This window comes from Natrix helvetica (assembly GCF_964273705.1).
Source record: "Natrix helvetica genome assembly, chromosome: Z".
In the NCBI taxonomy this organism is placed as follows: Eukaryota; Metazoa; Chordata; class Lepidosauria; order Squamata; family Natricidae; genus Natrix; species Natrix helvetica.
The window spans coordinates 54,261,867-54,286,037 of NC_138554.1; the positions used below are offsets into that span (position 1 = coordinate 54,261,867).

Genomic DNA, 24,171 nt, shown 5'->3' on the forward strand with positions numbered 1-24,171 from the left:
ATCACCATTTGTAACTTCCCCAGGGGGCTTTTGGCCAAGTCAAAAGCTTTTGAAATCAGCTTCACCAAATGACCACATGGTTTGCCTTAAATATTGCTGTGATTTGCTTAATAATTACAGCAAAAACTGGATAGTTATGATGTCTGATAGAATTTTCCATGTTGTGCGGAAGCAGGTTTTTGTCAGGTTGGATGGTGCTCTTCCCTTGTGGGGTTTTTTCATAATGAGCACTATCTTTCATTGTGTTGGCCAGTTTGACTGAAAGCCTGCTGCTGGTTTGTCTGTTCTGCTAGGTGTCAGTTTCTTTAGACAGCAGGCATGGATCATGTTTGAGGCAAGCTGCTGTCCAGCTCTTCATGTTGTTAATCCATTATTGAATGTCTGATACTGTTATGGTAACTGGTTCCTGTTCTGGGAAATTGCTGTGGTCTGCTGCTACTTTGAAGTTAAGGAAGATATTTTCTCTTCCAATTACAATTTCCAAGGTTTATCCTCACCTAACATTAAAGATAACTTACTCAAATCTCTGTGGTTCTGTTTTTCTTGATTTTGCCCATTACTCCTCCACTATTGCCTTTCATTCTCATTATTGCTATATGCTGCTTACTTTGAGAATTACTGTTTTTCAGTCACTTAGTCACTTCCAACTTTTTGTGACTCAAAGAACATAAATTTGCTGGAATTATCTTTTAGTAACTGTTTCTTAGAGTTCTTGTAAGTCAATGCTTAGGTCATCAATGATTGTATCTGACTACTTTATCTTTTACCAGACTCTTTTTTTCTGTTAGACTCTTTTCCACTTGCCTTCCAAACTTTTTCCAAAAATCATAGTCTTCTCCAATGACCGCTGCCTCTGTACTGCTTGTCCAAAACATCTACCTTTACTTCATTTACTTCACAGTTCTTTTTTATTTTATAAAATATTTTAATACATTTTATTAATTAAAGAACAAGCATGCATATTAAAAGATCTAAAAAAATGTCAAAATTGCAACAGCGATTTTCGTATGCTAAACAAAAAGAGGCTGTTGAGCTATTATGCATTTTAAAAATAATTACTTTTTCCCAAATTGAATTAAAGATAAATTTTCTATTACAACCATTTGCCATATCAGAGATCTTATAATGGAGCATCTGGATTTTTCCAATATTGTGCCATAGCATAGTCCCTTTCGGGAGAGGGGGCGGTATATAAACGCTAATAATAAATAAATAAATAAATAGCCTGTTTTGCCACAACTATCATGAATCATATTTTTAGTTTTTGATGTGTCTCATTAAATAAGGCAGGAGAGAGAGAGAGGGAGGGAGGGAGGGAGGGAGGGAGGGAGGGAGGGAATGAGAATGAATTTGCACACAAGTACACAATTTTGGCATCTCTTTTGTACAGTTCTTCTATGTATTCATACAATTAAATTTTCTCCAATAGGCCTTTGCATTCTTGGTCCTTTCTTTTTATGTTCACTTTGCACAAAAAGTTCTCTTGATTTCTCTTACTTTTCTAAAGATATTGAGTGTCCTTCCCATTAAACAATGCAATTTCTTTGCATTGCTTATAAATATACTTCCTTGCCACTGCTTGCTATCCTTTTTTGGTATGGACAATCCTTCTATTTAGAAAATGGCAACCAGGAACTATTTCTGACTGGAATTCTAAAGATTGGCTGGGGTGCAAAGGCAGAAGAAAAATTCAATTTATTTTCTTAAACAGTAGATCTCCCCTGAAGTAACTTGAAATTTATTCTTGAAAATGCTTGTAAAGATGAAAAAGAGGACCTTTCAGTTGCAAGAAAAAGAACCTTGACAATAAACAAAAGAGCAAGTGTAGTATTTTGCTTTTAACCATTACGTCTCCTCTGTATCTAATTAATGCCTAACTTGCTTTGCTTCTGTTACCTTCTTCAATCACTTTAATTAATAAAGACAAAATATAAAGAGGCAGTTAAAAAACTATGAATGTGCCAGTTGAATGTCATTAAGATGTACATTTTCTGGCCAAATTTATTGAAAAAAACATTGTGCCCTTCAAACAGGATTAAAATCAAGGCAAGACTGTCTAACTGTACGAGTAGATAAATTTGAAATGGTCAGTTAATTGTCATTGGTCTATATTGTATCAGGAATAACTGGAATTACCAGGAATGTAACTTTTGCATATTACATTAATTAACTGAACATAATTCCCTTTTTCAAATAACTCATATCAAGAATTTCAAAATTTAATGTGCTAGAGGTAACATGAAAAGTTAGTTACCAGTTAGCGGGATCTAGGAATTCTTACTTTGTGCAAAGACATGTTAAGTACCATATTTTTATGTGTATAAGATGATATTTTTTCTTTAAAATATTTACCTAAAATGGAGAAATGTCTTATACACAGGGGGCCGAGAGGAGAACCGCGGTTGCAAAACTGCCGATATTTTATCTCTGCAACTAGCCTACAAGCAAAACTTCCTATTGCAGAGACAAGCTAACAGGTTTCTTCCAATCATGAGCCTTATGTAACTGACATCAGCTGATGCTGCGGAGAGCGTGAAGCCAGTGCCCAGATGCAACAGGAGTGGTAATGTTGGAGCATTCTGAGCCCATAAAAATGTCAGAAAACAAAATAAATAAATACCGGTACTCGTAAGCAAATGCCTTACTCTGCAAAATAAATGTTTTCTATTTAATGTTTAATATATTGATTTCTGAATTTTGGGTAAGAAAAGGGGAGGCATCTTATACACAGGGGGGTCTTTAAAGACGGAAAATATGGTAATTTTTGGTATTGTTTTTAATTTGCTCTGGATTGTTATCATTTGAACTATATCAAGTTATTGATCACATTTAATGACCAATGCTCACACAGGCTTCCAAGAAAACAAGGACTTCACAATTTCTTGTAATACCAGCATCCTGACTTGCCTATAAGGAGCTGTCCTTTGTACTGAAGAAAAGAAGAAAGTTTACATTCAATTGACATATTGCATCTTTATTGGAGGTTTTGAACATAACAGTAGTTCTTTCCCAATATATTTGACAAAAGGGGAACCTGAAGAATCCAAGACTATTAAATGCTATGTTTTCATTTCAGTGCAAAATCTTGCCTGATTTCGCATAGACAAACTTCCAGCAAGGAAGTTCTTCAAGATTTAACCAATTATCCTGGAACAAAGCTGAAAATATACAGTATATACAGTAATAAGGCTTGATACAGATACTACCGTATTTTTCAGAGTATAAGACACACTTTTTTTCCTTAAAAAAGAGGCTGAAAATCTGGGTACGTCTTATACATTGAATACAGCATTTTTGCCTCCCGAAGCCCTGTCCCCTTCACCAAAATGGCCATGCATACTCTTATGGAGGCTTTCAGAGAGCTCTTGGGGGCTGGGGAGGACAGCAATGAGCAAAGAAAGGGCATCCCCCCCCAGCAGCACTCTATAAGCTTCCATAAGGCTATGCATGCAATTTTTTTTGGACAAAAACGGGTCCATTTTTGCGAAAATGGGCCTTTTTTTGCTCATTTTTGCCCCGCCACTCCTCCAAGAGCACTCTGTAAGCACCCACCCAAGGCTATTCATGCTTCTTTGAAAAAAATGGGCCCATTTTCATGAAAAATGGGCCGTTTTTGGGAGGTTTGTAGAATGCAAAAACTTTTCCCCCCCTTTTGGAAAGCTCTTTAACTGATGATGAGAATTACATTGATCAAATGCTGTGCCAGCAGAAACAAAGTCTTAGGTGCTGCAGACAGTCAGCGATTTCCTTCTCCAGCACATGGATAAATACACCTGGAAACATCTACCTACCTACCTAGTCTCTCTCTCTCTTCCTAACTACTGTATTTCTCTCTCTCTCTCTCTCCCTCCCTCCCTCTAGCTACCTACCTACCTACCTAGCTACCTACTCTCTCTCTCCCTATCTACTGTATTTCTCTCTCTCTATCCCTCTACCTCCCTACTCTCTCTCTCTCTCTCTCTCTCTCTCTCCCTTTATCTACCTACCTACTCTCTCTCTCTCCCTACCTACCTACTGTATTTCCCTCTCTTTCTCTCCCTCTCTTGGTACATCTATTCCGGTGCGTCTTATACTCCAAAAATACTGTAATTTTATCTGTATTTGCCTGATTTATTGTCATTGCAATCATGTGAATGATGACATGCCTTTTGCTTGGTAATATAATATGCTCATGCAGAGGGAGCATGCTGAATATGACTTCAAAAGATAAAGAGTATTAATACTGATCATTGTTTTGCAGGGCCTTGTGGAAAGGTAGTAGTAAGGGGAGAACAGAAATAGATTCTAAACATCATTTGAGAAATTATAAAATGTTAGAGGACAAATGAAGCTACACAAGTAGATTACTGGTGGAATTACTTCAAAATGGTCTCAGTACATTAATGGACCAATGTATTAATAAAATGAAGAGTCCTACAGTTGTCTTATTCAAAGAATCCTTTTAGCTTAGTACACTATACTCTTATTTAAGTCTTTCTGGAGGTTTTTAGTAAAAGAGTAAACAAATTATATTATCTGAGAGCTTTTAAATTGAGATATTGTTTAGGCTTGCCAGAAATCATGATAAATTAGTACCAGAGCAGTCACTACATCAACAGGCTGCACAGATTCGTGCCAATTCTGCCTCAGAGCCATAATTTCTCCTCATTGCTTTACTACCCAGGTGCACCAAAATAGCTAGGCTTCCATATTAGGCTTTCTATTTCACCATTCCACTACCTTGGCAACTAATTCTTTTCTAGTCTTCTAATAATTGCTATTAGCATATTCTATGTTCAGAGCAAATATCGCTACTGTTATACAAGTGCTTTGTACATCAATGTGTTCCAAATGATACACTAGAAATTTATCCAAAACTAATACATAAGGTACACAAAAGCTTGTGACAAACACACAAGGATATCCTAGAAACTGCAGACTAGCAATAACACAGTGAGTATCCATTATAAATTTAGGGACTCTGCACCTATATTTTGCACATTATATTGCAACAAACATTAACTTGTTTCTGATACTGACATCAAGCAAAAATAAATAGGAAAGAAAAATATCTGAGAAAGCTAAAGTTATAGAAAGGATTTTATGACAGCAAAAAATAATAGAGACCGACTTTGGAACTCATAAAAAGAACAAAAGGAGGTTGTTTTCATCAAACAAGTTACATGACAGAATACATTCTGAGATCCAGCACTCTTGAAGACATGAATTGAGCAAAGCAAACAGTAGGATTGATGGAAATCATGGTTATGCAGAGAATAAAGAGAATTTAGAGGGAGTTAAATGCACTACAGAGCAGAGCACTTTCAATTCTGAAGATGCCAGCCATGTTGGCTAGTGAAATGTCCAAATAATTAAACCATGGCCTAATTACCCAGAAGGTCATCACTACTAAATTAACTTACTATTTTGCTAACAAATAACTGTTATTTCTGTCAACCATAAAAACGTTATTTTCCCCTGAAGCCTACTTTTTGTCCAAAATACTGTTTGAGAGGATTTTTTCCCAATCTTTTCTAGCTTACCTTACGAACTTGAGAAGAGAAAAGAATTCTCATGAACTTGTCCTTGCGTTGCAACTCAGAAGTAATAGAGGTGAATGAACCCGTAGCCTGAGAATTACCAGGATTCTTAAAGAAACAACACATGTGTCTATTATTAAAACAAGTCCAGAGCACCTTTACCATTCCAAATCAAACTCTCAAATATATATTCATAATAAAACTCTAACTATTATCCTCCATTAGCTTAAGCTTAAAAAATCAGGAATAAAAATCAGGAGACAGAACATAGATGTCCAAAGTCAAACTCTCTACAACAAACACAGCATCCTATAGGGTTCAATCAACACTGTGCCCCAAAGCCAGAAAAATAATCAAATGTTCAGTGACTTTCTGAACATTATCAGGGTGGCCATATCAGGGTGGCCATATCAGGGACTACTGTTCTAGACAGCAGGTACCACATTTTTTGTTGTTGCTGTTATTCCAATTATTCTTATTTCCCCCACAACTATCTGATTAAAAAAATTAAGGAGACATACTGAGACATACAGGGGCATACTGAAAAATTCCAACAGAGGCTTCCATCTTGATATAAGTGTTTTTTGATTGGCTAAACCTACTTCTGACATTCATATTGCAAGAGTGTCTATAATATGATTTTAAATTTCCAAACATATTCACTGGCCCAGAATTGTTGGAGACAATTTCAGAAATGTTCAAGTACAGTTGGAATATGAAGGTCAAATTTGAATTTTCATAAGTTCAGTTTAGATTAGAATACACCCAATTAGCTTGCTTACTGAACAATATTACCACTATTTTGTCTGGAAGAAATTTCAGTTTGTTTGTCCACATATATTAAATAATTTAGTAAATTATTAATTTATCTAGACAAGAACTGACACATACTTCACTATTCATCTCTTACTATGTTTTTATTTTTTATAGTATTGCAAAATTAATGACTGAATTTTGACAAGTTCTACTACACTTACCAATGCAAGGTAGTTGCCCTGCCAGACCCTTTGCAATCCAATATCTCCTCGATGGCCCTTAAGCAACTCCAATGCTGCCACTTTTGCCTTGATTAGTGGCAAATCTTTGGGTGGGATATTTTTGATTAGTTCATGTGCTCTCCATCTGAGGAAAAAACAATTAAGAAGTCATACAGACTTTGATATAAGGAAAGGATTGTGAAACAAAAGTTCCAAATTATCCATTAATTTTTTAATCATTCAGAAAATTTGTTCAACTGACTCATATCATTAGAAATGTACAATGGTACTTTTTCTGTGGTTGACACATCCTGAAGTAGCATCTGTACTATTCAATCTACCAAGATAACTCCACAGAGAGACGCTGAATATTCTGTGTGGCACTGACTAAGCTCCATAATTCAAGACAGGGATTGTTTCCACTTCTTACCTGTAGTAGATTGCATGTAGAGCTTCTTCAAACCGTCGCAAAACTTTTGGAGGATTAGGCCACTTCACGTGCTTCCCATAATCTTTCATAGACTTCACATTTTGAAATCGCCGGGCAACCTCACAGATGTAAGACTTCACTTTGTATCGACGGTAACATTTTAAAATCTTGAGGGCAGCTCGGGTCCTCTTATATTGGAGTCGAGCTAATGTACCTCTCCAAACCTACAGAAGTAGCCATTCATAAAACATTACCTTGTAGCATAGTTAAGCAAACCATAACTTACCTTTATAAGCAACCCACTTACATAAAAATTATACAATTGTTAATTGCAGTATCAGTTAAAACTACCATAAAACACTTTTATATAGTGAGTTTAATGGGGTTTAATTTTCCTAAGGTAGAAATAGGATTGACTTCCTATTACAAGAATAATAATTACTACATTAAAAATAATTTAATTTCTTCTCTTGTGCTGTAAAAAAGGTAGCATTCTTAAATAGGATAGTTTTCTCTACATCAAGAGAAAAACAAATCACTTAAGTGAAATATTTTAATAGCAAACCAAGAGAACAAATTTGCAAATTGTCTGAGAATTTCTCAGAAAACTATATGTAAAAGCCCTTCTGAATAAATTGCATGCCAGGATGCTATATATAGCATCTGTATTCTAACATAAAATTTACAGTTTGACTTTACAACATGAATGTTTGCAGCCAATATTCAGAAATGCCAATTTGTTATATTTCCAGCAATTATTATTAAGCAAATTAAATTAAAACTTGCATGGTTAGCTATTTAAATGACGACTTTCTTTAACCTAAAGGACGGTATCAGATCTTCAAGGTAGATCAGATTTACAATATGATGCTAATATTTATTATGAGATTACATCAACAGAATCTTATGCATCTGAATATGCTCCCCCCTCCCTCTCTTTAGTTTAATGAGAACTAGGGAATCATGTCTTAAACACTCAAAATACATTTCTTTCCTGGATTCAGATGTGTTTTATCATTGCCTGGGTTGAGGTTGTTCCTCCTGTTTAGGTTATTCCATACTGCCCATTGCAGATTGTGAAATCCATGGTTTTTTTCCCCAATTGTTATATCTTATTGTTATGATTTCTTCAAAAAGCATATTTTATAATATTTTTAGTGTGCATTGAATTTAATGAGCTCTCTTTTAGCAGATCTTTGATACAATGGGCCACATTGACATCTAGACATCTCTCAATATAATGGACATATTTATTGCATCCAATATAATCCATTTACAATGGTTGCAATATCCTGCACTGGTGTGATTGCCATTTGCAACCTTCCAAACTGGCTTCTGACAAGAAAAATTAATGGGAAAGTCAAAGGGAAGTTGCAAGACATGCTCATGTGACATGCAAGTCAAGATCACATATTACATTTAATAAGCACTGGAATTGCCCAGGTATTTATTGCCTTGATAGTATTTCCTCCACTGTATATTTCTTTCTAGCCTTCTTCTTGGTTTATTTCCAACCACCTTCTTGATTTCAATATGCTTGATGTTATCAGCTAGAAGGATGTTCAGGTATTTGTAGCAATTGTCTTCAACCAGACATTGACGTTATTTTTGTTGAGTATTTTGATTCCTTCAGTTTACTATTTTCCCCATTGTCCAGTCCAAACTCCACTGCAATATTTAGCTGTAAATATTCATTTTATAGCTTGTTTGCATTAGCATGCTGATCTTATTTTCCAGCCTGATTTTCCATTGTGATGATGCACTGTTCTATAACTGAAGCCATGCTGTTGTTGTTATGGATGAAGTTTTTAAAATATAAGTAAAGTCCCATATGATATGCTGGATACAGACCTGTTAGTTCATTTTTTTTTACCGAAAGGTATTTATTTTATAAGAAGACAAACTTATCAGTAGGATTTCTGCAAATAGTGTTCCCTTCACTCTCTACAAACATGAATTCCAAACTCCCAGGAGGCTCATACTGCAATTCAGTTAGAAAGTAATGTTCTCTAAGAAGCAATCACAATGGCTACATTCTATTCAAAATGCCTATTGCTTCCTTGGGATAATATTTGTTTCTTCTTCAGTTCAGCTTAAAAGGAGTCTTTGTTCCTCCTACTGGTATGCAAATAACTCCTATTCCCCTCACAAATGCTGAAGAACTTTGATTCTGTTTCTGAGCTGGCATTTTACTGATCCCTAGAGATGCATAAATTTTCCACTTACACTAGGATTAATTAATTACCCAGTGTAATTAGAAACATAACTATAAATATTTTATATACAGTAGATGATGTCAAAAACAGTTTTTCTTGTATATATGACTCTATAAATGTGGGTTACATCAAGTTAGGAGAAGATGTAAAATACAGCCTAGGAAGTAATGAGAGACAATATTTATAGCAACTGAAGACCAAATAAATAACCTTCCTCAAGAGAAAGAAAGAAAGGGATAGAAAAAGGAAAGAGAAAGCTTGTTTGTAATATATACCAATAAAACACACCCCCATCATAAGGTTCAAAGAACTATGAGTTCTATCCAACTTGAATGGGGCATATGTAGGAATTGTTGGTATAATGAAAATGAGAATTGTGTATATGAAAAAGTTTTAATGAAGAGAGAAGCTGCACCAAAATAAATTAATGAGATGTGCAATTATGGATTTTCAGGAGAAGAAGGTTCTGTAAACTTAAAGAACAGCTCAATTTTATTTACACAATGTAAGGCATATACAAAGAGTAACATAAAAGTGTACAAGGATAGGGCCCCTCTTTGCTTATCTTGCTTTAATTATTATAAGCTTTACTTTTTCTCTCTAAATGTCTTTTCCTTTTTTACTTAGTTGTACTGTTATCACTTTGTATTGTTTCATCTCCTTTTGCTCTTTCCTTTTTCTTTCTATCCTTTACTAGTATGAACATCCCTTACCTTACATCTTGTTTTTCTCTTTTTTTAGCAGATTCTTTTTTTTGGGGGGGGAGTGTGTTTGTATAGTGTGTTTATGTGTGAGAATGTGTTTGTAAGACAGGATAATTGATGGTGATCAATCAATATTATAAACAGTGTAGCTTAGTTTACAAGCAATGAATTTTAATCAGTAATTTTTAATTCAATTATTTTTATATAATTTGACTACAAACACAGACACACAAACACACATACATACATGAGAACAAAACTAAGTTTGGACTTGGAATATATTAAGTACACGAAATTATTATAAATTATGTTATTTGTGTGAAATAATTACACTCAAGTTTAATTTGTCTTGCTACCTTCAATATTTTGGTGTGCAGTTTCCATCCACCATACTATTCAAAGGATGGGGGCAAATATGGGCACCTCTACAGTCATAATGATAATGGAGAGAGAAAATAATTCACTATATTGTCATTCTCTCTTATGGAAATTTAACTACTGCTTAAAATTTACCTTTTTAAAATTCCCCCCCACTGACACACGCATAAAATATGTTTATCACCCAAGTACCCTGGTTAGTGCCAGTACTATTGCTGTAGAGTGCCAATATACTTCCCCATTTTTCAGAAATCTGATTTCCTTCTTTTTTGTAACTCATCTGTTCACTGGTACATCATTAAGTTGGAGGGAGGGAGAGGAAGGGAGGGAGGGAGAGGGAAGGAGGGAGGGAGAGAGAGAGAGAGAGAGAAAGAGAATGAGAATGTACAGAACGAGCCAGACGTCGTGACGACACAACATGCGGTCTCGATAGTCCGAGACCGCTGTTGATTCTTTTACCAGCTGCACGGTCCATATGGACCTAAACCGTCCTGAAGAGACGGTGACAGGGAGACAAATCCTTGCTGGTCTCAGGGACACCGCAAAGTCCCTGATCGACCCAAGGGAAGTTCTCCAAGCCGGTGGTAAACAGACAGCCTCCAGGCTGACAAAGTTGGAGACGGCTCCGGAAGGAAGAGAGTGAAAGTGAGTCCAGCTGATGAGATTTTTTCCTTTGAGAATGATTGCCCAAATAATTAAAAAAAAAAGATAAATTAGTCCTTTAAGCAAAAGAATAAAGCGGCAAAATTTATCTTTATTCGACTGCCTTAGAAAGTTTTTTTTTCCTTTTCTAAGTAACAGCGTTTTGTGAATTGAAGTGATTGGAACGCTTCCCATTTCTCCTCTTAAGTGAATGAATTGATTTTTTTCTTTTATTCTGTGCTACCTTTATTTTTTGGTTGATCTAAAAATTTTTTTTACCTCAATAATCCTTCCTCTTACTGTTTATTAAACTTTATTAAGGACACTTAGAAATTTTTGCTTTCCTTAAGTTTGATATGAATAAGAGAATGTTGAATCTGCCATTAGGAAGCCAGAACTTGGTTTTTTTCTTTTTTTTGAAACAAAGTATCCTTTGCTCTATTTTCTCTGATTCTGTTGATGTTGTAACTAGAGGGTTTGCAGCTTGTCTGTAGAGACTGATAACGACTCAAGGACACGGACTGTACTCTTGCAGGTGTCTTTGTGGAATATTTTGGACAAGGGAAGGGAAAGAAAAGAAAAGATAAAACCCTCACTTTTTTTGAAAAAATTAAAAGGATCTTATGTTTAAGCAAATTCAAAACAAAAATATTTTTATACATAAAAGAGACATTGAAGGTGAGAGTGGCAGTGGATTCTAAACTTTTTCTTCTCTTCTGGGAAATACGTATTTTCATACAGATGAAGAAACCCTAAGTTACCAGGATTTTTTGGATGGAATTCTAAAGATATTGGAAGGATTTGAGAGATTTGATAAGAAGTTGGATAGATTATTGTCTGGCTCAATAAAAGATGAAGGGACTGGAGCCTCAAAAATTAAAGAAGAGAGTGAAGATATAGAAGATAAAGACAAGATAACACATGAACCTAATAATGGAGCACCTATGAGTGAAAGTGGAAAGGAGGGAACACGGACAAGTGAATCTGATTATTATTATATACTTGATGATCTGGAGCTCTACCCCTCCTGTCAAGATATGGATTTGATGATGGAATTAAGAAGAGAAACAGCTTTAGAAAGACATCTGATAATCAAAGATGTGTTAATTTTAGTACCAGTTCAAGGGCAACAAGACTATATGAGAGATCTATCAAGCAAAAAAGTGCGGAGAGAAGTTTTTAAAAACTTTATAAAGAAGTTCATAAGAGAATTGACACAACAACTGGCTAAAGAGATAAGATTGTTTTGTTACTGGAAAGACACAGGCTGATAATGAAGGTTGATAACTTAAAATTTAGTTAACCTTTGGTGATTAATAAGTAGGATTTCCTAGACACTTTTAGAATGTTTTCTTTAAAATGTTTATTTGTTAATTAATAACTCATTATGATAATAATAATAGAATAATAATCTCAATTAGTAAAAATAATTTGGATATAAACTGTAAATTGAGACCTGGGGAAAAGATTTATCAATTTCACTAATACATTTTTGTTTAGATTTTGTTATAAAGATGTAATTTCTCTTGGGCATTTATAAACTTTAATAGCAAACTTTTGTTCAGATTTTATTATAAAGATGTAATTTTTCTTGGGTCGGAGGGGAGGAGATGTGATATAAATGGCAATTTTTTTCTTTTTTCTTTAGATAACTATAATAATAATAAGGAAATGTTAATGGATAATTTTTAATGATTTTTACATGTCTTGGCATTGGTAAAAGCAATCAGATATAAGCCTTAAATAGTGAGTTGGAAAAAAAAGGGGAATATGCTATAAAAGGGCAATTATTGGAGGTTCATAGGAATAGCTAATGAATGCCAGTAGGTGGTTGTGTCTTTAAATACAAATGATTCTAGATAAAAGCATGTTTAAATAATTATAGCTAAATGAGAATGATGGTATATTGATGGCAAAATACATAAAGATTTTCGATTTTAAAATGTAAATTAAAAATATGAAGGATGTATAGTAATGCACGAAATTTATTTGTAACCAATCGACATGCTTTCTACAAGATGTAATGAAGAATGTTTTTGTGTGTGTTTTTGTTTAATTAAAAAAATAAAAAAAAATTCCAAAAAAAAAAAGAAAAAAAAAGAATGAGAATGTACAACTGCAGGGTAGAGAACAATTGCCTTTGCTCCTGTTTCCTTACACCAGGGGTGTCCAAACTTGGGAACTTTAAGACTTGTGGACTTCAACTCCCAGAATTCCCCAGTCGGCTGGGGAATTCTGGGAGTTGAAGTCCACAAGTCTTAAAGTTCCCAAGTTTGGACACCCCTGCCTTACACTGTCTCTGGGCTCTAACTATTTCATCAAGTTCTTGAACTGTTTCCATCTCTCTTTTTTTATTCCTCTTCCTCATTTTCTTTTTATATTCCACATTTTATTCTACAAACCAAAGGGGAGGAATTATCTAGGATTTTTCAATAAGCTGTTGATCCTGGGAGTCTTTTCATCTTAAGATTAGTGTAAAAATGTTGTTCTAAAAAATATTGCATTTTGTCAGAGAGCTGCAACAGGCTCATTTCTGCTCAGGTCTTGGGAGGTATATGAGCAGAATGTATCTTCATAAAGTCTCTGACCCGTTTAAAAAATTCCTGGCAAAATAGCTGAATCTGGTTGGCATGATCTCAGGATGCTGCAGGATGACATATAAAGGAGCTGTATGTAGCTGTTGAATGCATTTGCCTGTCCACTATAGTCTTTGTTAAAGAGTGCTGAAGAACTTCTTTAGATTAGCCTAACCACTATTTTGCATATGTTGGACTTTCCTTATCTTTCCTTACAGAGCAATGATGTTACTTATTTTGTAGATGCATGTGTTTGACACACAGTAAAGCTTTTTTTATATCTCATTTCTCCTTTTGAGACAATGATATGTCAACATCATTTTAAGATAGGGGGTTAGACTTGTCCCATGCATTTTCATCTTAACAAGAGATAAAAGAGATTAATTTCAAATATTTGATGTAATAGGGCAATAATGAGAAAGACAATACTAGATAGAAAAATGGAAAAGTAGCTCAAAACAAATTATTTAACATTAAATATTGGCCATTATAAGCCAGAAACCTTGTCCAAAAAGAAACTATAAATCTATTTGAAATGTATTTCATAAATAAAGACTTCCATATTTCTAATTCCACTGCAAACAATATCCATATTAGCTTCCAAACAGATCCTACTCTAGCCTTCAAGGTTATTTAATAACCGTGCACAAAGATGACCAATCCTTTAAATGTTTTTATGTCACTGGGACTTAATACACCTTTATACAGGTAATCTTCAATTTACAACCAATCACTTAGGGACTGTTTGAACTTATAAAGGGCCCTGAAAATGAGATTTCTGACTTGATTTGAAGTTCTGATATCTGTCCACCAATTTCCTGTGTCACATGATAGCAATAGCACTTAGACCAGCGATGGCGAACCTTTTTTGGCTCGCGTGCCACAAGTGGGGGGAGCGTAGGGGGGTCGTGTGCAGGCGTGCCGCACCCATAATGCAATGTGCGACCCCCCAGTGCGCAAGCTCGCACAACAGGCGCTACCCCCCATTTTTACATGCTTTTTTCGCCCTCCCCAGGCTCCAGAGGCTTTATAGGAGCCTGGGGAGGGCAAAAAGAGCCTCCTCTGCCCCCCCCGGAGCCCCTCCGGAGGCTTCAGGGATCATCCGGAGTCTTCCCTGAAGCCTTTGGAACGGGGGCGGGGGGCTCTTTTCACCCTCCCCAGGCTCCTATAAAGCTTCTGGAGCGTGGAGAGAGCGAAAAATGGCTTTTAAAAACGGTGAACTCAGCTGGCCAGCGTGCACATGCACACTGGCCAGCTAACAGGGCAGCGCCTCGCGTGCCCTGACAAATGGCTCCACGTGCCACCTGTGGCACGCGTGCCATAGGTTCGCCATCACTGACTTAGACTTATATACTGCTTCATAGTGCTTTTACAGCCCTTTCTAAGTGGTTTACAGAGTCAGCATATTGCCCCCAACAATCTGGGTCCTCATTTTCCCCATCTTGGAAGGATGGAAGGCTGAGTTAATATGAGTCAATTTATGACAATTTTGCTGGAAATCAACTTTCAATAAAAACTGGCACCCACTTAATGACAACAGCAAGAAGGTCATAAAATCAAGTTTGGTTATCTAGTGACCTGTTTTGTGACTATTGTGAGTTATGGTGGGCTCAGTTACTCTTGTAAATTGAGGACTATCTGAGATCCTTAGAGAAATATTTTCATTCTTACTACATAAAACCAAAGGTAGAAGAATAGATTAGGCAAAATGTAATCTGTACTTCTGGCTCAAAAACAGGAACCATGAGAGGGATTTTGGCATCCTAGTGGACAATCATTTAAACATGAGTCAGCAGTGTGCAGCAGTAGTAAAAAAAGCTAATACAATCCTTGGTTGTATAAACAGAGGCATACATAGAATAAAAATCACATGAAGTATTAGTACTGCTTTATAAAACCTTAGTAAGACCTCACCTGGACTACTGCATCCAGTTTTGGTCACATTACAAAAAAGATGTTGAGACTTTGGAAAAATTGCAGAGAAAAGTAACTCTAGACAAAAGAAGGATGAGAGATGACATGATAGCAGTATTCCAGTATCTGAGATGGTGCCACAAAGAAAGGGGGGGGGGGTCATCTTATTTTCCAAAGCACCAGAAAACAAGAAACAATGAATGGAAACTAATCAAGGAGAGAAGCAACCTGGAATTAAAGAGAAACTTCATAACAATGAGAACAATTAACCAATGAAACAGCTTGCTTTGAGAGGTTGCAGATGCTTCATCACTGATGATTTTTAAGAAGAGACTTGTCTGAAATGCTATAGAGTCTCCTGCTTGAATAGGGGGTTGGATTAGAGGACCTTCAAAATCCCTTCCAGCTCTATTCTGATTGAACTATATGTACTGTATCTCTCAGATCACACTAAACCTTGTTCATACTTGTTTGAACTAATTGGCAAACAATATTTCACACTGTCAAAGAAAAGTTGATTTTCCATGCCCCCAATCTGAAGTGAGTCAGATAGTTTTCACCCAGGGACTTAGCTTTCTTATATTGTTTTCAATAAAGCATCTTAGATGAGATCTGTTCTTTCAGAGACTGTGGTCAAGATTGCAGCAGAAAAGTCTTCTATTTTATGGCTATAAGAGGCTAAAAAATAACTGCCCTTCAAAAGGTTGCCCTCTGAGTGACGAATTAAAACAAGATGATATAATTAAGGGATTGATGAAATTGTTAACATTATCTTGTCACAAACAATGAATCATGATAATGGAAAACTTAATTATTCCTCTTTTTAGTAAGGATTAAAATTCAAATTAAAATATTTACTCTATGGACTGGTACACCATACTTCATATTTCTGATGTTCATACTTTCTTTTAGTAATAGTTTAATAGTAGAAGACTTGTCAGGTGTAACTGGCATAATCTAAGAGGGGGATCTGAAATACTTTTACTTTCATGCAAATAACTATCTATATTGTTTATTGTGATTATTTTGTTTACATACGAGAAAAGCATGAGGTCCTCAAAGTTGCTTGATGATTGGAGTAGGATATATAAACTTGGTAAAACAATAAAATGAAAAATGACATAACTTGGCTTAGAGTAATTTAAAATTCCTTAATTTTGAGTGTTAAAAACTATTTGCCAAATGGAAACTGATTTCCGAGGCTTAAAGGTTAGCCTTAATGATCTTTTCAATTGCATGGAACCAATTCCTCATGATCCGAAGCATATGTTAGGAATTTTCTGTTAATCAATGTATTATGTTGATAGATAAACAGTATTTGTTCTTACCAACTGACTGAAATCTGATCTCAAAAGGTGGTGAATGAAAAACCCTTGATAAGGTCATTAAGCTGAAGCCCATCTCCAGTTAAGGTGCTGGTCTGTAACTAAATATGAAATAGCTGTCTTCTATAATAGAGGCTTTTGTTTGTTCGCCACTAACAATTCTTAACATATGCCATTTTAAGAACATATTTATAATCAAAATATTAGATTATAACAAGTTGGCCCAGCTTTTGTTTTCCTTTCTCCTCTCATCTATTCATTCCCGTCTACCCCCTCACCACCCACCACTTAGCCCAGAAACATTGCTATGGCAACGACAGCTGCTGGGGATTTGATTGACAAGTCTCCTAAGAGGAGCATCTGGGGAAACTAGAATGCTTCAAGGTGAGGGGGCGGGGCAGAGATACGCTACTCACAAAGCTGGGAAGGTTAGCAGACACATTTACATTTGGGAAAGGATATTGCTCTATATGAAACAGGAAACTTAAGATGACATGTTTTTCTCCACGAAGGCACTTTGAGGGAACTAAACACGTGCCTTTCCAAGCAGAGAAAGTGGCTTGGGGAACTGAACAAAAGGGTTTCTGAGAAGTTAAGCTGACAGCTTCCTAAATTATCTGTTTGCATTACAAAAATTGTGAGCCCAAGGATGTGTGGGAAATAGACATTAGAAGTATGAATTACAGGTGAAACTCGAAAAATTAGAATATCGTACAAAAGTCATTTATTTCAGTAATGCAACTTAAAAGATGAAACTAATATATGAGATAGACACATTACATGCAAAGCAAGATAGTTCAAGCCGTGATTTGTCATAATTGTGATGATTACACAGGTCTGCAAAAAAATTTTTTTCGAGAGCTGTTTTGGTTATTCCACGTAATCTTTGTTTTTGGGTGTGCTGAATCCGAAAATGACCTCCATTTTGTCATAGGACATCACGTTTCCTGACAATTTAGGTAACTATGTTAAATAAGGCAATACATCAAAATAAATGGAAATAGACTTATAAAATTAAAATTATAAAATTAAAGTTTTATTACAATATTTTCATGAAAATCCTAATCCACACTAAACTCAATTCTTCTTCCTTGTGAGGCAACTCTTGGTGCATTTACACTTGTGAGTAGCATCTGGAATGTCTCTCTGAAGGATCCAACAGTAGTCTGCCATCATTGTAATGCTCCATTTTCCCTGGTATCTCCTTTCCATCTCTTTAATGTCTTGGTGGAATCGTTCACCTTGTTCCTCACTCACAGCTCCCAAATTTTCAGGAAAGTAGTCAAGGTGGGACTGGAGGAAATGCACTTTCAAACTCATCAGGCAACCTAAAGCTTGAAATGCTTTCAGCATTCTTCCGATGATCTTTTTGTAGTGAGGATCTTTGTTCTTGCCTAAAAATTTCTGTACGACTTCTTTAAATGCAATCCACCCTTCTTTTTGAGGATCCGTCATGGTATTGACAAACTCTTGATCAACTATAAGCCTTCTAATGTCTGGTCCGACGAACACACCTTCCTTCAATTTTGCCTCCGATAGGCATGGAAACTTGGTGACCAAATATTTGAAGCATTCTCCATCTTTTGGAAGTGATTTTACGAATTGCTTCATCAATCCCAATTTTATGTGGAGAGTGGTAGAAGAACTTTAGAAGGTACCAAAGTTTCTCGGAGGACATTTTTTTCACCGACTGTTGGCACCCTTGGCTGCCAACTCTTCTTGGTCCAGTGATTTTGTCGGTCTCGACTGTCCCATAGACACAGAAAACAAGGGTATTTGGTATACCCAGCTTGTTGCCCGAGCAGCATGCACAAGACCTTCAAGTCCCCACACACTTGCCAACCATGGTCTTCATATTTAAGTTTATGAAGAACCAATTCCAAGTTAAAACTTGGTTAGCTTATGTATATATTACTGACCATCAGATTTACAGTGCTATTTTTTTTTTTAACATAACTCGGACAAACCCTTTAAGGTTTTTTTGGCATTTTATATCTTAAATGCACTTATGTGAATTAATTAATAGTAATTTGGACTTTAAATTTGGTTAAAAAACCATAATATAAAAAAAATACCAAAAATTAAAAAAAATGATAAATTTGAAGACAATTTTGCATGTTGTGGCAAATCATGACGTCTAGGAGTTTTTTCAATATTTTATTTGCTTTCAGCACCCCAAAATACATGGAAATTAGATTAAAATAATCAAACAGCTTTTTAGTCACAGACCTGTGTTATGGCTTACAGCTCATGAAAACCCCTAATCCACAATGATAATAATAATATTGATTACATTTTGTAATCTTAGTGTTAATACAAATGTTTATATTAAGACATAATCATTATTTAGTTGTTCAGTGTTTTCATGTGCCATTTTAATGCATATCACAATATTATTTGAGCATACATAGTAATACCATCTTCCAATCTCTAATCTTTCCATCTGGTTATTGCTTTTATTCCATTATATGAAAATGTGTATACTAATATTCCCCCTAATTCTTATTTCTACCTCTATTCTAGCTTTTAGTCAGGCCACTTTTTGTAATCCTAGTGTTGATATTATGTCTTTGTATTGAGATATAATCCTTCATTATTTAATTGTTCAATGTTTCAATGCGCTATTCTAATGCCAATCACCTTATTATTTAAACATACATAATAATACCATCTTTCAACCTCTAATCTTTACATCTAGCTATTGTTTTTATTCTATTCTATTATATTATATAAAAGTGTGTATTATTATTTTTATCTCTACTCTAGTTTTAGTCAGGCCTCCATTATATTAAAAGGGAATTCTTTCTATCTCTTGCCCATTTTAATACTTCAATTCTTATTCTTTTATTGGCTTGTCTTCCATACTCCTCTCTTGGATCTTTGTCTCTATCCACATCTACATCACTACTATTCAGTCTAAATATTTCTCCTATCTCTAGCATCTTATGCTGCCAGGCCTCCAAAGTGTTTGCCCAAGCACCTATCTCCCTTTCAAAAGTATCTTCCTGCTTAAATTCCATTTTAAATCTCTTAAAATACTTTTTCCTTGATTTGTTTAATCATTCAATACAATACAATAGCAGAGTTGGAAGGGACCTCCAACCCCCTGCCTAGGAGGAAACCCTATACCATTCCAGACAAATGGCTATCCAACATCTTATTAAAGACTTCCAGTGTTGGGGCATTCACAACTTCTGCAGGCAAGCTGTTCCACTGATTAATTGTTATAACTGTCAGGAAATTTCTCCTCAGTTCTAAGTTGCTTCTCTCCTTGATTAGTTTCCACCCATTGCTTCTTGTTCTATCCTCAGGTGCCTTGGAGAATAGTTTGACTCCTTCTTCTTTGTGGCAACCCCTGAGATATTGGAACACTGTTATCATGTCTCCCCTAGTCCTTTTCATTAAACTAGACATACCCAGTTCCTGCAACCGTTCTTCATATGTTTTAGTCTCCAGTCCCCTAATCATCTTTGTTGCTCTTCTCTGCAAATCTTTTCTACATCGTGGTGACCAAAACTGAATGCAGTATTCCAAGTGTGGCCTTAACAAGGCATTATGAAGTGGTATTAACACTTTACGTGATCTTGATTCTATCCCTCTGTTTATGTAGAACTGTGTTGGCTTTTTTGGCAGCTGCTGCACACTGCTGGCTCATATTTAAATAGTTGTCCACTAGGACTCCAAGATCCCTCTCACAGTTACTACTATTGAGGAAGGTACCACCTATCCTTTACTTGTACATTTTGTTTTTCTTGCCTAAATGTAGACCCTTACTCTTTTCAACATTGAATTTCATTTTATTAGATAGTGCCCAATGTTCAAGTTTGTCAAGATCCTTCTGTATCTTAAGCCTGTCTTCTGGAGTTTTGGCTATTCCTGCCAGCTTGGTGTCATCTGCAAATTTAATGAGTTCCCCATTTATCTCCTCATTCAAATCATTGATGAAGATGTTGAATTTGAAGTCATTATTATCTTTATTGTCTTCTCCTTGCTTTATTTGCTGATTTGTCTGTTCTATCTTTTTCTCCATTTTTTCTGTTGTCTCTTCCCTTTCCTGGTCATTTTGATCTTTATTTATTGTCCCTTGTAGAATATTTTCTATTTTCCCAACTATGTCATGCGTTAGGCTCTTTATCTACCTGTGGTTTTCTGTCATAGTGTCATTAATGTTTTGGAACATCAACACCATTTCTTTTAACATTCCACTCATTTCTCCTGGTGGAGCATCTTGTCTTATTTTAGTAAGTCCCACTCTTACTCAATAGTCCAAAAACCACATATTCAGGCCTAATGTTGCTCCTCAGAGAGTACAATAATCATAGTTCTTTATATCCCAGGATTATTCGATCAGTTCCATTTAGGTAGTCCAGGAAGCTTTCCAATTATCTCCTTACGTCCACTTTATAGGTTTAGTCATATATCTTATCATTCAAGAGTCACTTCATCTTCCTTCCTTCAACTTCTCACAGTTGAACCTCCAGTAGTAATAAAGAAGATAAATATAGAACAGATGGTATCACCACAGTTCTCCAGATAAATGTTCTTTATTTCTCTTATCAGAAAATTTCCCAGACTTGTAGGAGTATGGTATATTTTCCATTCATCAGAAGGTGACGTCCTCAGCTTAAGTTTCAGCGTTGTCTCAAATCTGACAGGTATTTAATCCAATTTTAATTTGATTTATGGAAGCAAAGTCAGTTATTTAATAGATAGTTCCAGCATTTTAAATGCCTTTCCAAAACAGCATCTACCCAGTTGAAAAATCCAATTTTCTATGTTTTAAAAGTTTTCTTTTTTACTTTTCTCCCTTGGTTCCTTTCTTTGGGGTCTGGGATTTTTCTCTAAGTAGTTGTTCGCTGCTTTAACAGATAGTTCTAAAAGTCTCTTTTCCTGGATTTTTTTTTTAGGGTTAGATTAGGTAAAAAGGAATCATCTCACCCAGTTCCAATCATTCTCCATCTATACCACTCCTGCACTTTCTTTGTTGCCTCAGCTGTCCCAGCTTCTCAGCAGTCGTAATGGCTGCCTCTTCTTGTCATGAATGAGAGGGAAGAAAGCCCTGGTTCAAATGGGAGAATTGCGATTCGCTGCAATCTGCAGGGGCCCCTTTTTCTTTGCCACCCCTACAGCATAGCTTTAGTTCCTTTTGGAGCCCTCCAACAGGGAGAACTCAGTGCGGGAGCACAGAGAGTGGTTTCCAGCATCCGATCTCACTGTAACATCAGCCGGAAGTCCGAATTACCTACCATCAATTCGCTTTGACTGTTAGTAGCTCAGATTCTTGTAGAGAGCTTACGCTTGCAATACATCTTTATACTTAGTTGAACTGCCTGAATCTCCTGATTTCCTCAGCGCTTGACATCACCATGGCCAACTTGCTACGGGACAACTTGCCACAGAATTCACTTAGTTCTTTTTATTTTTGTTGACCATGTTATTTTATCTATTGTATCAAAGAAAGTCATTCCTATGACTACCAGCTTTTGTAATGCTTTGTTGAATAATAAAAGAAACTAAACTTGTCTTGAATTGTCCCTCAGTAAATTGTCCCGCAATGGCAAGTGGACCATGGCAAGTTGTTCATGGTGAGTTGGTCACAGCAAATTGGCCATGATGAGTTATCCTAGACCAGGGGTGTCAAACCCAATTTCATTGAGGGCCGCATCAGGGCTGTGGTTGACATCGGGGGGTCAGGTGGGTGTAGCCGACTGGGTGGGCGTGGCTAGCTTGACGCCACTCACTGGCGTGGCTGACTTGGTGGGGGTGGACAACTTGATGCCACTCCCCAAACTGGTAGCATGTTTCATCTTTGCATTAAATAGACCAGGCTGAAGCCATGCTGGCCTGATGTTTTTTCTTCTCATTGGGTAGATCGGGACGAAGCCATGCTGGTTCAATGTTTTCTCTTCACATTGGATAGACTGGGCTGAAGTGATGCGGAACGGCCCCTTACACTTTCCAGGACAGCCCCACATTGTGGGCCGGATGCAGCCTGTGGGCCCCGTGTTTGACACCCCTGTCCTAGACCCATAAACCATGCCCTTGTGACGTCTCACTTGGGTTTGTCTTTGAAAAGTGTTAGTGGACTATAATCAAATATCTGACCTGGTTGGTTATTAAAGTCATATAAGTTCAATAACTTTACTATGTATTAGTAGTTTCCAGGCAGAGCTAAAAGATGTGATCCATCTTCTTGTTTATTAATCTGTCCAAATTTTAGCTAAAATATAGGCTTCCTAATACCCTTACCAACAGACTATTACGCTTCTTTCTTCACTGTCTTTTCAATACAAGCTTTGTTGTTTTTGTTAGGACTGATTTATTTTACATCAGTTTATCATTAGGTTTACTTTTAATAATCATTTTTAGTGTATGCAGTATTTTTATCTATTGTTATTATTATTTGTCTCAAAAGCTGATATAGAAAAATATGATGTACTAAAATTATAATTCAGTTATGAACAAGTATCATAAATAGCCTTGAGTGGTATATGACATGTAAAGGTAAAGATTTTTTTTAAAAAAAACAAGCTTGCCAATGTTCCCTGCTAGTATTGCAAGTATAAAAGAGAATCTTTCACACTAACAGTTTTACTATCAAGGGAGTTAAAAGTGTGCATTTTTGTACAAATGAAGAAAAAGATACAAGATTCAGGTTGCAGCAAAAAAATATGAAAAGATAGTATTTTAATTTGGAAAGATAATTGGCAGGGTGCATTCAAAAAAGTGTGATAGTGAAAAAAAAATCATCTTCACTTAAAATATTTTTGCCTAGTTTCTATCACAAGCTTTTAAACAGTAATAGTGGATTTCATCTTTTTTCATGGTAAGGAAGTACCAATAAGAATAAAATAAACAAACCAAAAGTAGTCTAAAGTCTTAAAGCTAATTTTAATAATTAAATAATGGCATTATTTAATGAACAACATATTACAATTTTGTTTGTATGTATGTGTTTAAGAAACAGAGAATGAATATTTATCAGAAATTATTTCTGGTTGTCATCTAATGAAAATAGCCCTCATTTCTGGAATTTTTAATCACACAGGCTCTAATTTGAAGCATCAGTTAACAATATGATGCTTCAAATTAGAACCTGTGTTATTAAGAATTGTAACTTCTATTCCTACCATGGATTTCCATCTTGTTCAAATATGTCTTACTCATTTTCTCATATAACTATTAGCTTACTACTTAGATTATGAAAATGTTTAAATAAATAATGAGACAATAGAGAATAATAAATTGTTTACTTCTGCAAAGCAAATTTGGTTGTTATATTTCAACTTATTTGCTTTGAATGACCAGTTTTCTTATGAAGAAATTGGGTTTTGATAGCAATAATAAAACATTTTTTCACAGCACTAATGATGTTGCCTAGTTGGGTAATAAAACCTCTGTAAGCAAACAACCAAGATCAGAGAGCATTAAGGACTCCACAAAATATTTTTAATAACACTGTTAGCTCTTTGCCAATAATAAGCAATTGC

At 35.7% G+C, this 24,171-nt stretch overlaps 1 protein-coding gene across 1 annotated transcript in view; it reads right to left on the reverse strand.

Annotated features, from left to right (window-relative positions):
* The window catches only part of LOC309401879 (unconventional myosin-Id), a 133,327-nt gene that overhangs the window by 56,344 nt on the left and 52,812 nt on the right, over nucleotides 1-24,171 (reverse strand). Inside the window, exons 17-19 of the mRNA XM_081971190.1 lie at nucleotides 6,927-7,150; nucleotides 6,497-6,641; nucleotides 5,523-5,627 (exon numbers count right to left, since the gene is read on the reverse strand). Coding sequence (XP_081827316.1) covers nucleotides 5,523-5,627; nucleotides 6,497-6,641; nucleotides 6,927-7,150 — 474 coding nt within the window. The remainder of the gene's footprint in view (nucleotides 1-5,522; nucleotides 5,628-6,496; nucleotides 6,642-6,926; nucleotides 7,151-24,171) is intronic.